General features: G+C 49.8%; 1 protein-coding gene across 2 annotated transcripts in view; it reads right to left on the reverse strand.

Annotated features, from left to right (window-relative positions):
* Positions 1-945: 945 nt before the first annotated feature.
* The window catches only part of LOC119952056 (interferon-inducible GTPase 5-like), a 35,933-nt gene continuing 23,694 nt past the window's right edge, over positions 946-13,184 (reverse strand). For both annotated transcript variants that reach the window (XM_038775556.1, XM_038775555.1), the window contains exons 2-3: positions 3,151-3,296; positions 946-2,146 (exon numbers count right to left, since the gene is read on the reverse strand). In XM_038775556.1, the coding sequence (XP_038631484.1) occupies positions 946-2,146; positions 3,151-3,170 (1,221 nt within the window). In that variant the 5' untranslated portion in view covers positions 3,171-3,296. The remainder of the gene's footprint in view (positions 2,147-3,150; positions 3,297-13,184) is intronic.

The raw sequence follows: 13,184 nt of genomic DNA on the forward strand, positions 1-13,184 counted from the left end.
TGGAGCTGTGAAGCATTTATGCTAACCACCATGCTACCGTGCTGCCCAGATTCTGCTGCTTCTCGGACAAAACAGGATTTATTGGAACTGTAGAGAATTGATCCCTTTTCAGACAGACATTGTTTGATGCAGCAATGGTTCTAAAGACAGAATTGAGAGGGATGTCCAGTGAAAGTTGTTAATGGTTAAATCGCATTGGGAAATGGGTTTCCTCCTAATAAATCCCTGTATCGTGTTCAGTGTATGCTGGAAGAAAGACTGCACTGTTAACCTAGGTATCATACTTGCTGTAAATCACACATATGAGGTCGGAAGCAGCGAGCAATTATTGTCAAAAAGGAAATAAAATATATCTTCCCAATGGTTTTCACTCCATTGTAAACCCGTTAATCAAATGGAAAATTCACAGAGAAGGAGCTGGACATGGGGACTGAATCCATCACTATCATTCAGAACACAGAGATTTCTGACATAGGGATGATGGGCTGAATGGCCACAAGCTGTGTCATATGATTCTGGGGGAAGGTTTCTCCGCTTGTTCACGGCAGCGGGATTCTCCAGTCCCGCTGCAGGGAATGGGAGATTTGGCAGAGCACCAAAATTACTTCCTCGTCACAGCGGGACGCAATGGCAACGGAGAATCCCGGCCTCTGATTCTAGGAACAGGGCAAATTTCCCTGTTATTGTGTTTAATGAAGGGAATCGCATGGGCCTCGTGTGTGATATTAGGTGGGCTCTTTTAAAATTCAGATTACACCGAGACAAAACCTTTCACTGAACACCATAGCATGAAATTCCTTCCACAAAATGGGTCGGGAATATGTCCAGGAATTAAGTCAGTAAAAAGGGAATATGGTAGAAGAATCTGTAATGTCCAGTGTTAGAGATCTTTAATATATCAGCTGCTCCATTGGCTCACTGGGTTGGTGTTTGCTCTGAATCATTTTAGTCAGTCCCAAATGCAGCCGTCACCACTTTCTCTGCATTCACTGTTAGATTATCCAGTACACCAGTCAGCAGTTTGTAGGTCATAAGAAATGATGATCCTGCTCCAAAGATGGAACCAACAACTGGAATGATGTCAAGTGTAATCTCAAGAACAGATATGACAACAGCAGCGGTACCCCAGGCTAATCTGTTTATGATATCGGGAGTTATTTCACCCACCAGGGGAGAGTTCACCACGGCTTTCAGATCCTCCACAGGTTTCCCTGCCATCTTCGCCAGTCTTTGAAGAGAGGCATCATCCAGACCCATATATTTACGGAAATCTATTATTCCTCCAATCAGTATCGCAATGTCACAACCAAGGGAAACTCCAGGAACTGGCACAGCTCCGATCGCTCCGGAAAGTGATGCCAACATCCAGACTCGTTTCTTTAGCTCTTTCTTTTTCCTCTCTACAATTTCCAAATTTAGGTTTGGAAGGGCCAGGATGTAAATACTTTTCTTTATACTGGGAAGATCACCTTCAAGAGCATTATTTAACAGATTAAAATCATACCGATTCAGATCAATGCTTGATATCAGGAAAACACGGGGTGATTGTATCCCTGCCTCTTGCAGGTTCCTGTTACAATAATTCCTGATCTTTTCCAGTTCTTCTTCTTCATTAAAGTCCCCCCTTTCCATTCTCATTGCATGGAGATCATTTTCAATTTTAGATCGAACGAAGTAGAAATTCTTCTTCAGCCGCTTACTCTCTTTGGCGAGTTTTACATCATTTTCTGTGAATCGACAGCCAGAGATAATGATGAAAAAATCATATTTATCAAATTTCATTTGTTTGAGGTATTTCCTCGCTGGGAATTTTGGTGTTCCCACTCCTGGCAGATCCCACAAACAAACATTGGGCAGGTTGGGATGTCTGTATCCGGTTGGCTCCATTGTACCTTCTGTGGGTCCAGTTTCAGCTGCTCCCTCATCATCTTTGTCAAGTCCTCTCATTGCATTGATGAAGGTGGATTTCCCTGCTCCTGATTGTCCTGTCACTGCGATGTTAAGCTCGGTGTTCTCCAGATCATTTATTTTTCTCTGTATCAGTAGTTTTGCCTTTTCCATCCCACCCGTTTCATATTCAGATTTCAGATTCCTCAGTTCATCCTCAGTGAAGAAAGAAGAGTTTGAAGTTTCAGTAGGTTGATCTCTGAAAGGAAACATTTTACATGTTTTACACCAGTGGAAAATAATTCCGATTCATACCGCACATTGTCACATCCTCAAAACCTCCTTACACATCTCATGAATTCCTTTTGGAAAGCAATCATGTAGCTGATTATGATAGCTAATTTATGCACAGCAAGATACCACAGTTAGCAATTGGATGAAGGAGCAGTAAATTTGATTTTTCTTGAAGGTAACCATATTATTTCATAGTATTTACAGTGCAGAAGGAGGCCATTCGGCCCATCAAGTCTGCACCGGCTCTTGGAAAGAGCACCCTACCCAAGGTCCACACCACCACCCTATCCCCATAACCCAGTAAATCCATCCAACACTCAGGGCAATTTTGGACACGAAGGGCAATTTATCTTGGCCAATCCACCTAACCTGCAAGTCTTTGGACTGTGGGAGGAAACCAGAGCACCCGGAGGAAACCCACGCAGACACGGGGAGAACGTGCAGACTCCGCCCAGACAGTGACCCAAGCTGGGAATAGAACCTGGGACCCTGGACTGTGAAGCAATTGTGCTAACCACAATGCTACCGTGCTGCCCCTTACATTTTGATCATGAGGTGGCACAGCAAAGGGCAATCATCTCCTGTCTCTCTAGACAGCAGTACTGCAGCCTCATTGATCCACAACTGATTTCTATTTGCCACTCTGTGAATCACCATGTGATCTGCCCTCAATCTGACTGAGCCATCCTGATTGGATGTCACTCATTAATGTTTGTGAGGCTCAGATGCAGTGATAGGGTTGGTGGTGAGGGTTGGCTTAAGCCCAAACTGAGGGCACTGGTTCTTGAGGCTTCTCCTCCTCTGTTGAAGAGCTGAACAAGAGGACAGGTTAATGGAGGTACATATAGAATTGTTCAGTACACTCTCATTACAAGTGATTACATTAAGCAATGGTCATGTGTTACAATGACTTGGTGTGCTGGAAGAGAGGAACTGAAGAGACACAATATGGGGATTTTCTTGACCAACCTGGAGCTGGATCCTCCCATCCTGCTTCTCTGTCGCGGCTTTCCCCGTGCGACTGTCCAGCGATCTCAGAGATTCCTCCTCAGAAAGGGGGAGAGGGCAGAGGCGTGTGGTTCTCTTCTTTCTCGTTGGTTGTGTTGGGTTTTCTCCTTTGAGAGGAAAGTAGAGAGTGTGAGTGGCAGCCCTTTATTTACCATCAGATAAAGTACAATGCTCCCGTCTATCCCTCTTAATATTTCAGCGAAGTAGCACCTAATGTGGATCAGTGAGAGAGGGCAGACTGAGTGTAAATGGAAAATGTGACCTCCCATGATCTTCATGAAGTTGTTACATTAATTGGCCATTAATCAAACTACAATTGAAATTGGGAAATGGCTGATTTGCTAAATACTCATTTCCCATCACAACAGAGAATAAAGTACCAGAAATAGGATGAAAGTTAAAAGCAAATCCAAGGAAAAGCTTTATGACTTAATGGAAGTTTGAAATAGTAATAGAAAAATAAAGGTACTAGAAAGAGAGAGAGAGACAAAGTTCCAGGACTTGATGGTCAGGTTATCAAAAGGGTGAGACTTCAGCATAGTGAGATTTGTGCATCTGGGAATTTTCTATCTAGGAATTGTGACTGAGAGCAGAATGAATGAACACACTTTATCAACTGAATACAGCTAATTTCTCATATATATACTGAATATTTCTGTGTCACTGTGTACTGTAGGGTCCCAGGTTCGATTCCCGGCTGGGTCACTGTCTGTGTGGAGTTTGCACGTCCTCCCCCTGTGTGCGTGGGTTTCCTCCGGGTGCTCCGGTTTCCTCCCTCAGTCCAAAGGTGTGCGGGTTAGGTGGATTGGCCATGCTAAATTGCCCGTAGTGTCCTAAAAAAAGTAAGGTTAATGGGGGGGGGGGGGTTGTTGGGTTACGGGTATAGGGTGGATACGTGGGTTTGAGTAGCGTGATCATGGCTCGGCACAACATTGTGGGCCGAAGGGCCTGTTCTGTGCTGTACTGTTCTCTGTTCTATGTTCTATGTATAATACTGTTTATTTATCTGTGTTCTGCCATTGCCTCTAGCATCGGTACTATCTGCTATTTGATATAGTAGAGTTTCTCCAATATGTTGTGCAAATAGGAATTACAGGTTCCATATCGGTAGGGATAAAGTTGGGGAATTAAAGGGTCATCTTTAAACAGTGTGGGAAGTAAGTGAGCAGTGAACTGGCTGAAGTTTGAATTTGCAGGTCATTCAAAAGGACCAGGATTTATGTAATTCCCACTGCCCTCTTAATCGGAAGGAATGGAAAACCTGGGTCTTAAAGAAACAGCTTCAATGAGCTGTGTCCAACTGCACCTGTACAGTAACATTAGATTAACAATGGTGTCGAGCATTATGAAACTTCAACACATAATATTCAGGATTTGTCTCTCAAGTGGGAATCTGTCTGTGTAAAACAGCTTAAACAACTAGCTAACGCGCTTTATGAATTTTGACGGCCTCCCGCCCCTCCCCCGACAGCTTAATTTTTCTCAAAGATGTCAATAAACAGCTGCCCCTCCAGGAAAACCCCTGCACCGAACCCCTCAAGGCAAATTTAATTTTCTCAAGTCTGAGAAACCCCTCCATGTCCCGAACCCACACCCCCGGCTTCGGGGGTTCCGATTCCCTCCATCCTGGTACAATCCGTCTCCAGGCCACCAGGAAGGCAGAGGCCAGGGTGTCATCCTCTCTCACCCCCTGGGCTCCCGGGCATTCCAACACATCAAAGGCCGACACCTTTGGACTCGGCACCACCCTCACTTGTAAGACCTCTGACATGATGTCAGCAAAGCCTTGCCAGAAACCCCTCAGCCTCGGACATGCCCAAAACATATGGACATGGTTCGCAGGTGGTTCAATTCAAGGTGGTTCACACCGCCCACACCTATCCTCCACACCCTCAAAGAACCTGCTTATCCTGACCACTGTCATGTGTGCCCTTGAATTGTATCAGGCTGAGCCTGGTGCACAACGAGGAAGCGTTAACTCTCATCAGGGCCTCCTCCCTTAATCCGGCCTCCAACCCCCCACCCAGCTCTTCTTCCCATTTTCTCTTCAACCATATTAGCGCTCCCTCCCCCTCCATCAGCTCCAAATAGATCTCTCAGACCTTCCGCTCTCCTACTCCAGTTCTCGACACCATCCTGCAGTTCCCGGTCGGCAGGTGCGGCACGGTCGAAACTTGCCTCCGCGCAAAATCCCTCACTTGTATATACCAAAACCCATTCCAACCTGTCAACTCAAACTCCTCCTCCAGCTCCTCCAAGCTTGGGAAACCCTCATCAATAAAGAGGTCTCCAAATCTCTCGATCCCTGCCCGCTGCCACTTCCGAAACAACCCCTCCTGACAGTAATATTATTGGATTTTTCATCTCTCTGAATCCTCTTGCTTCTTCAGATAGCTTTGCCTTGCTTCTGGATCAAACACTATATTGATATCAAAGAAATACTGAGGGAATGGTCAGAAGGACATTGTTTGGGGTCGTCGAGATTGATAGACTTTTGGAATGTTTGGGGAGTCAAGAGATGGACTGAAAAATAGGTTGTAGTCAAGTTTCAGCCATAATATTGAAGAGCAGAGCAGGTTTGAGGGACTGTATGGTCTACTCCTACTTCTTGTGTTATGTTCCAAGCGATCAAGTTCATCCCCTCAGCCTTCTCTATTAGAAAACAGCCACAACCTGTTTGATCTTTCCTGCAGTGTATTTGCTCTACTTTGGAATCAACCTTGTGGATCTATTTTGCACGTTCTCCATGGCCAAAGTGCTGGAAAATGGGATTGGAATGGTCAGGTGGAATGGCCTTTTCTGAGCTGTATTATTCTATGACCACTATAGATTTTCAGTGTCCAGTGCTTGTAGTGTAATCGATCCAAGGCGCTCGATATAATTACCTTGCTTTTTAATTCCATTCTTCAAGAACTTGGGCGATTCTCCGATATAGAGCCCAAGCCGTCGTGAACGTCGTTGCGTTTCATGACGGCGCGAACCAGGCCCTGGCACGACCACAGGGGGCCAGTATGGTGCTGGAGCGGTTCACGCCACTCCAACTTCCTTTCGCGGTGATAAATGGCCGCCAACCTGCACGTGTGCGGCGGACTTCTTTAGCGCTCTGGCTCCAACTCAACATGGAGCCAGTATTCAGGGGCCGGCACGCCAGAAAGTAGGCCCGGGGGGGGAAGAGGTCGGCCCGCCGATCTGTCGACCCCGATTGTGGGCCAGACCACATCGGAGGACCCCCAACAGTGAAGGAGACCCCCTCCACCTCACCACTGCCCCCCCCCCCCTCCCGACTGTTCCCACAGGCAGCGACCAGGGGTGAACGCCGCCGGCGGGACTCTGTAGTATCGGCACAGCAGCTCGGCCCATTCGGGCCGGAGAATCAGCGGCCCTACCAATTCCAGCGGCCTGCGGCCGGCACCGCATCAAATGCACCAGCGCAAATAGCGCCAATTCTCCGCACTTCAGAGAATTGCACTCCAGCGTTGGGGCGTTGTGGCGTGGTTGCGCCGATTCTCCGGCCTCGCGCGGGGCTCGGAGAATCTTCCCCTTAATGTCAGTGCATCATTTGCTTTATTATGATTGAATTAACTTTATAAAAATAACAATCTCTGCTATCACAAGCAGGCTTACATTAACACTGCAATGATGTTACTATGAAAATCCCGTCGTCGCCACATTCCGCCACCGTTCGGGTACCCAGAGGGAGAATTCAGAATGTCCAAATCACCTAACAGCACGGGCGAGATTCTCCCCTACCGGGCGGGGTGGGGGTCCCAGCGGCGAGGAGTGGCGTGAACCACTCCGGCGCCGGGCTGCCCCAAATGTACAGAATCCTCCACACCTTCAGGGGCTAGGCCGGCCCTGGAGTGGTTTGCGCTGCGCCGCCCGGCTGGGAAGGGTCTTGGCGCCATGCCAACCGGTGCCGAAGGGCCTCCGCTGGCCGGCATGAGTTGGTGCATGTGTGGGAGCACCAATGTGCGCTGGCATCAACCCAGTGCATGCACGGGGGAGGGGGGTTCATCTCCGCGTCGTCCATTGCGGAGGAATAGCAGCCGATGCGAGGAATTGCTGGGCGCGATTCTCTGCACCCCACGCTGGGTGGAAGAATCGCAGGAGGGCTGGGTGAATCACGCCACCCACCCAAAAATGGCGTGTCGCATTTTTCGACAGGCGCTCGGAGAATCGCCGCTCACCGTTTCTCATGGCGACCGGCAATTCTCCGGCCTGGATGGGCCGACCGGCCTGTTGAACCCGACCAGTTCACGCGGGCGCCATCCACACCTGGTCGCTGCTAGCATGGACAGCGCACAACCAGTGAGTGTGGGGCCTGTGGGGGGGGGGGGGGGGGGGGGGAATCAAGCACCACGGGCATGCTCAGCAGATGCCTGGCACGCGATCGGTGCCCACCGGTCATCGGGCCGGCGTCTCTAAAAGACGCACTCTTTTCCCTCCGCCACACCGCAAGATCAAGCCGCCATGTCTTGCGGGGCTGCGGAGGGGAAGACGGCAACCGCGCATGCGCGGGTTGGCGCTGGCAGCGCCACTTACCGCGTCACTCCCGGCGCGCCGCTTTGACGCAAGCATCAAGGCCGGGCGCTCAGAATTCACGTGCCGCCGCTCCTAGCCCCCCCGGGGGGGTGGGGGGTAGAATAGGGGGCGAGGAGTGGCCTCCAATGCCGGAATGAAACACTCCGGGTTTCACTCCGGCATCGGCACAGTTTCCCGTTGGGAGAATCGCGGCCAGAGTGCCCCAATGGCACAGGCCGTCCCGCAGATCGGTGGGTCCCGATCGCGGACCAGGTCACCGTGGGAGCACCTCCTGGGTCCAGATTTCCCCGCACCTCCCCCGAGGACCCCAGAGGCTGCCCGCGCCGCCAGGTCCCACCGGGAAGGACCTACTCTAATTTATATCATCTGGACCGGCAAAAAAACAGGCTGCCACTTGGCCATTGCGGCCTGGAGATGCGCCGGTGGTATTAATATTATTAATTATACCCTCCAATCTGGTATTATTTGCAAAAAAAGGAACAAGTCCATGAATAGTAACAAAAATATTTAAAGAGCTGATGAACTTTAAAATAAAAAAACACAGGGTTTATTTCTAGAGGAATAGAATTGAAAAAACATGAGGTGATTTTTCTTAGGATAGGAAACCAAGTCGGATTTAAATACAGATTAGCCGTGAGGTATTGAATGGTAGGACTGGCACCAAGTTGAATAGTTACATTCTGTTCCCGTGTAAACACACCAGCAAAAGCAAGTGAATAGCATAAGTAATACCTCCGTACACAATAAACAGGACAACCCAGCCAATTACCATCAGTCCTTCTCAATCATCAGGAAAGTGATGGAAGGAGTCATCAACAGTGCTATCAAGTGGCACTTACTCAGCAATAATCTGCTCATGGACACTCAGTTTGGGTTCTGCCAGGGGCACTCAGCTCTTGACCTCATTATAGCCTTGGTTCAAACAAAGAGCTGAATGCCAGAGGTGAGGTGAGAGTGACTGTCTTTGACATCAAGGCAGCACTTGACTGAGTGTAGGATCGAGGAGCCCGAGCTAATGGGATTCAATGGGAATCAAAGGGAAAATTCTTTGTTGGTTGGAATCATACCTGGCACAAAGGAAGATGGTTGTGGTGGTTGGAGGTCAAACATCTCAGCTCCAGGACATCACTGCAGGAGTTCCTCAGGTAGTGTCCACACACAACCATCTTCAGCTCCTTCGTCAATGACCTCTTTTCCTTTAAAGGTCAGAAGTGGGGATGCTTGCGGATGAGTGCACAATGTTCAGCACCATTCACAACTCCTCAGATAATGAAGCAGTCCATGTCCAAATGCAGCAAGACCTGAACAATATCCAGGCCTTGGGCTGACAAGTGGCAAGTTAAATTCGTGCCACGCAAGAGCCAGGCAATGACCTATAAGATGATCTCCTACAAGAGAGGATAAAACTTGAGGATAGACAAGTCCCCCGGGCCTGACGAGATATATCCAAGGATTCTATGGGAAGCAAGAAATGAAATTGCAGAGCCGTTGGCAATGATCTTTTCGTCCTCGCTGTCAACAGGGGTGGTACCAGAGGATTGGAGAGTGGCGAATGTCGTGCCCCTGTTCAAAAAAGGGAATAGGGATAACCCTGGGAATTACAGACCAGTTAGTCTTACTTCGGTGGTAGGCAAAGTAATGGAAAGGGTACTGAGGGATAGGATTTCTGAGCATCTGGAAAGGCATTGCTTGATTAGGGATAGTCAGCACGGATTTGTGAGGGGTAGGTCTTGCCTTACAAGTCTTATTGAATTCTTTGAGGAGGTGACCAAGCATGTGGATGAAGGTAAAGCAGTGGATGTAGTGTACATGGATTTTAGTAAGGCATTTGATAAGGTTCCCCATGGTAGGCTTATGCAGAAAGTAAGGAGGCATGGGATAGTGGGAAATTTGGCCAGTTGGATAACAAACTGGCTAACCGATAGAAAACAGAGAGTGGTGGTGGATGGCAAATATTCAGCCTGGAGCCCAGTTATCAGTGGCGTACCGAAGGGATCAGTTCTGGGTCCTCTGCTGTTTGTGATTTTCATTAACGACTTGGATGAGGGAGTTGAAGGGTGGGTCAGTAAATTTGCAGATGATACGAAGATTGGTGGAGTTGTGGATAGTGAGGAGGGCTGTTGTCGGCTTCAAAGAGACATAGATAGAATGCAGAGCTGGGCTGAGAAGTGGCAGATGGAGTTTAACCCTGACAAGTGTGAGGTTGTCCATTTTGGAAGGACAAATATGAATGTGGAATACAGGGTTAATGGTAGGGTTCTTGGCAATGTGGAGGAGCAGAGAGATCTTGGGGTCTATGTTCATAGTTCTTTGAAAGTTGCCACTCAAGTGGATAGAGCTGTGAAGAAGGCCTATGGTGTGCTAGCGTTCATTAGCAGAGGGATTGAATTTAAGAGCCGTGAGGTGATGATGCAGCTGTACAAAACCTTGGTCAGGCCACATTTGGAGTACTGTGTGCAGTTCTGGTCACCTCATTTTAGGAAGGATGTGGAAGCTTTGGAAAAGGTGCAAAGGAGATTTACCAGGATGTTGCCTGGAATGGAGAGTAGGTCATACGAGGAAAGGTTGAGGGTGCTAGGCCTTTTCTCATTAGAACGGAGAAGGATGAGGGGCGACTTGATAGAGGTTTATAAGATGATCAGGGGAATAGATAGAGTAGACAGTCAGAGACTTTTTCCCCGGGTGGAACACACCATTACAAGGGGACATAAATTTAAGATAAATGGTGGAAGATATAGACGGGATGTCAGAGGTAGGTTCTTTACCCAGAGAGTAGTGGGGGCATGGAATGCACTGCCTGTGGTAGTAGTTGAGTCGGAAAAGTTAGGGACCTTCAAGCGGCTATTGGATAGGTACTTGGATTAGGGTAGAATAATGGAGTGTAGGTTAACTTCTTAAGGGCAGCACGGTAGCATTGTGGATAGCACAATTGCTTCACAGCTCCAGGGTCCCAAGTTCGATTTCGACTTGGGTCACTGTCTGTGTGGAGTCTGCACATCCTCCCCGTGACTGCGTGGGTTTCCTCCGGGTACTCCGGTTTCCTCCCACAGTCCAAAGATGTGCAGGTTGGGTGGATTGGCCATGAAAAATTGTCCAAAATTCTATGATTAACCTAGGACAAAAGTTCGGCGCAACATCGTGGGCCGAAGGGCCTGTTCTGTGCTGTATTTCTCTATCTCTATCTATAACCACCACCCCTTGTCATTCAATTGCATTACCATCGCTGAATCCCCCACAAACAACATCCTGGGGGTTACCATTGACCAGAAACTGAACTGGATGAGCCACATTAATACTGTGGCTGCCAGGGCTGGTCAAAGACTAACAGGGCAGGTTAAAGGCCAATCAATGGACACAAAACCAATTGGCTGAGAGGCACATGACATATCTGGGCCAATGGGCAGCGAGTCCTCTGCACCAATGGCAGCTCACACTCCCAGGTACCGTAATACCTCTAGTCATACTACCACATTCACCCCCTGTTGAGAAAGGAACCGGGGGGGAGGGGGTGTGTGTCCCGTGAATGCGTGAGAGACTGGTAGTATGACGAGAGATGTTAGATCGTACCATTGCATTGATGTCTGCCCACTGGCCCGCAGCTATTTACAAAATACAGAACCGTAACTTTGTACAGTTTGGAAAAAATGGTGGGGGGGGAGACAAAAAATGGAGAACAAGCAAAACAAGAGTCCATCAGAAGTTCACATGAATTCGATCAGCCGATCGAGTGCCTTGGATGTCCTGTGCGACCTGCGTAGCTGTGCCGGCAACATTGGAGCGGTGGTCGTCCGTGACTCTGGGAGCAATGATCCTGGTCTTGCGTCCATACCCCTAGTCGGAGCTAGCGGGGGCCAGGCCGGGGGAGGATCGTCCTTTCCACTGGGCAGCTTGTGCGTAGGTGTCGCTGGGGCTGGGGAGGGGGCAGTTGGGGTTGGGGGGGGTTGGGGGATGCTGGCGCCGGGGGCGGGCGGGGGGTGGTGTGGCCGGGATCCGGCGGGTGCCAGGTCCCGAAGGGAGACCGTGTCCTGTTGGCCGTCGGGATTCTCCTCATACGCGTATTACGGGTTTCCGTGGAGTAGCTGGACTCTTTCGACCAATGGGTCCGACTTGTGCACCCGCACGTGTTTCCGGAGTAGGATGGGCCCGGGGGTTGCCAGCCAGGTCGGGAGCGAAGTTCCTGAGGAAGACTTCCTGGGAAAAACAAGATGGCGTTCGTCAGGCGTTAGGTTAGTGGAGGTACAGAGGAGTGACCGGATAGAATGGACGGCGTCTGGGAGGACCTCTTGCCAGTGGGAGACTGGGAGATTTCTGGACCGCAGGGCCAGCAGGACGGTCTCCCAGACCGTACCGTTCCCCCTCTCGACCTGTCCGTTACCCCGGGAGTTGTAACTGGTCGTCCTGCTGGAGGCGATGCCCCTGTTGAGCAGGAATTGACGCAGCTCATCACTCATAAAGGAGGACCCCCTATCGCTATGTATGTAAGCGGGGAATCCGAACAGGGAGAAAATGCTGTGTCGGACTTTAATGATGGTGGTGGTGGTCATGTCAGGGCAGGGGATGGCGAAAGGGAAGCGGGAGTACTCGTCAATCACATTGAGGAAGCACGTGTTGCGGTTGTTGGAGGGGAGGGGAGCTCTGAAGTCCATGCTGAGATGTTCAAAGGGGTGGGAAGCCTTTATGAGATGCATTTGTTCGGGGCGGTAGAAGTGCGGCTTGCACTCCGCACAGATGTGGCATTCCCTGGTCACGGTCCTGACCTCCTCGATGGAGTAGGGCAGGTTGCGGGTCTTTATAAAGTGGAAAAAGAGCATGACCCCCGGATGGCAGAGGTCTGCGTGGAGGGTTCGGAGGCGGTCCACTTGTGCGTTGGCACAGGTCCCGCGGGACAGGGCATCGGGAGGCTCGTTTAGCTTCCTAGGACAATACAAGATGTCGTAGTTGTAGGTGGACAGTTCTATCCTCCACCTCAAGATCTTGTCGTTCTTTACCTTGCCCGTCTGTGCGTTGTTGCAAATGAAAGCCACTGACCATTGGTCTGTGAGGAGGGTGAACCCCCTGCCGGCCAGATAGTGCCTCCAATGTCGCACAGCTTCAACTATGGCCTGTGCTTCCTTCTCGATTGAATAGTAGCAGATTTCGGAAGCATGGAGGGTACGGGAGAAGAAGGTCACGGGTCTGCCCGCTTGATTGAGGGTGGTTGCCAGAGCTACATTGGACGCGTTGCTCTCGACCTGGAAGGGAAGAGACTCATCGATAGCTCGCATCATGGCCTTTGCAACGTCTGCTTTGATGCGGCTAAAGGCCTGACGGGCCTCCATCGACAGGGGAAAAGTGGTTGATTGGATGAGTGGACGGGCTTTGTCGGCCTAATTGGGGACCCACTGGGCGTAATGTGAAAAGAAGCCCAAACAGCGCTTGACAGCTTTGAGGGAGTGGGGGAGGGGAAGCTCCAT

Source organism: Scyliorhinus canicula, chromosome 17, assembly GCF_902713615.1.
Source record: "Scyliorhinus canicula chromosome 17, sScyCan1.1, whole genome shotgun sequence".
Lineage (NCBI taxonomy): Eukaryota > Metazoa > Chordata > Chondrichthyes > Carcharhiniformes > Scyliorhinidae > Scyliorhinus > Scyliorhinus canicula.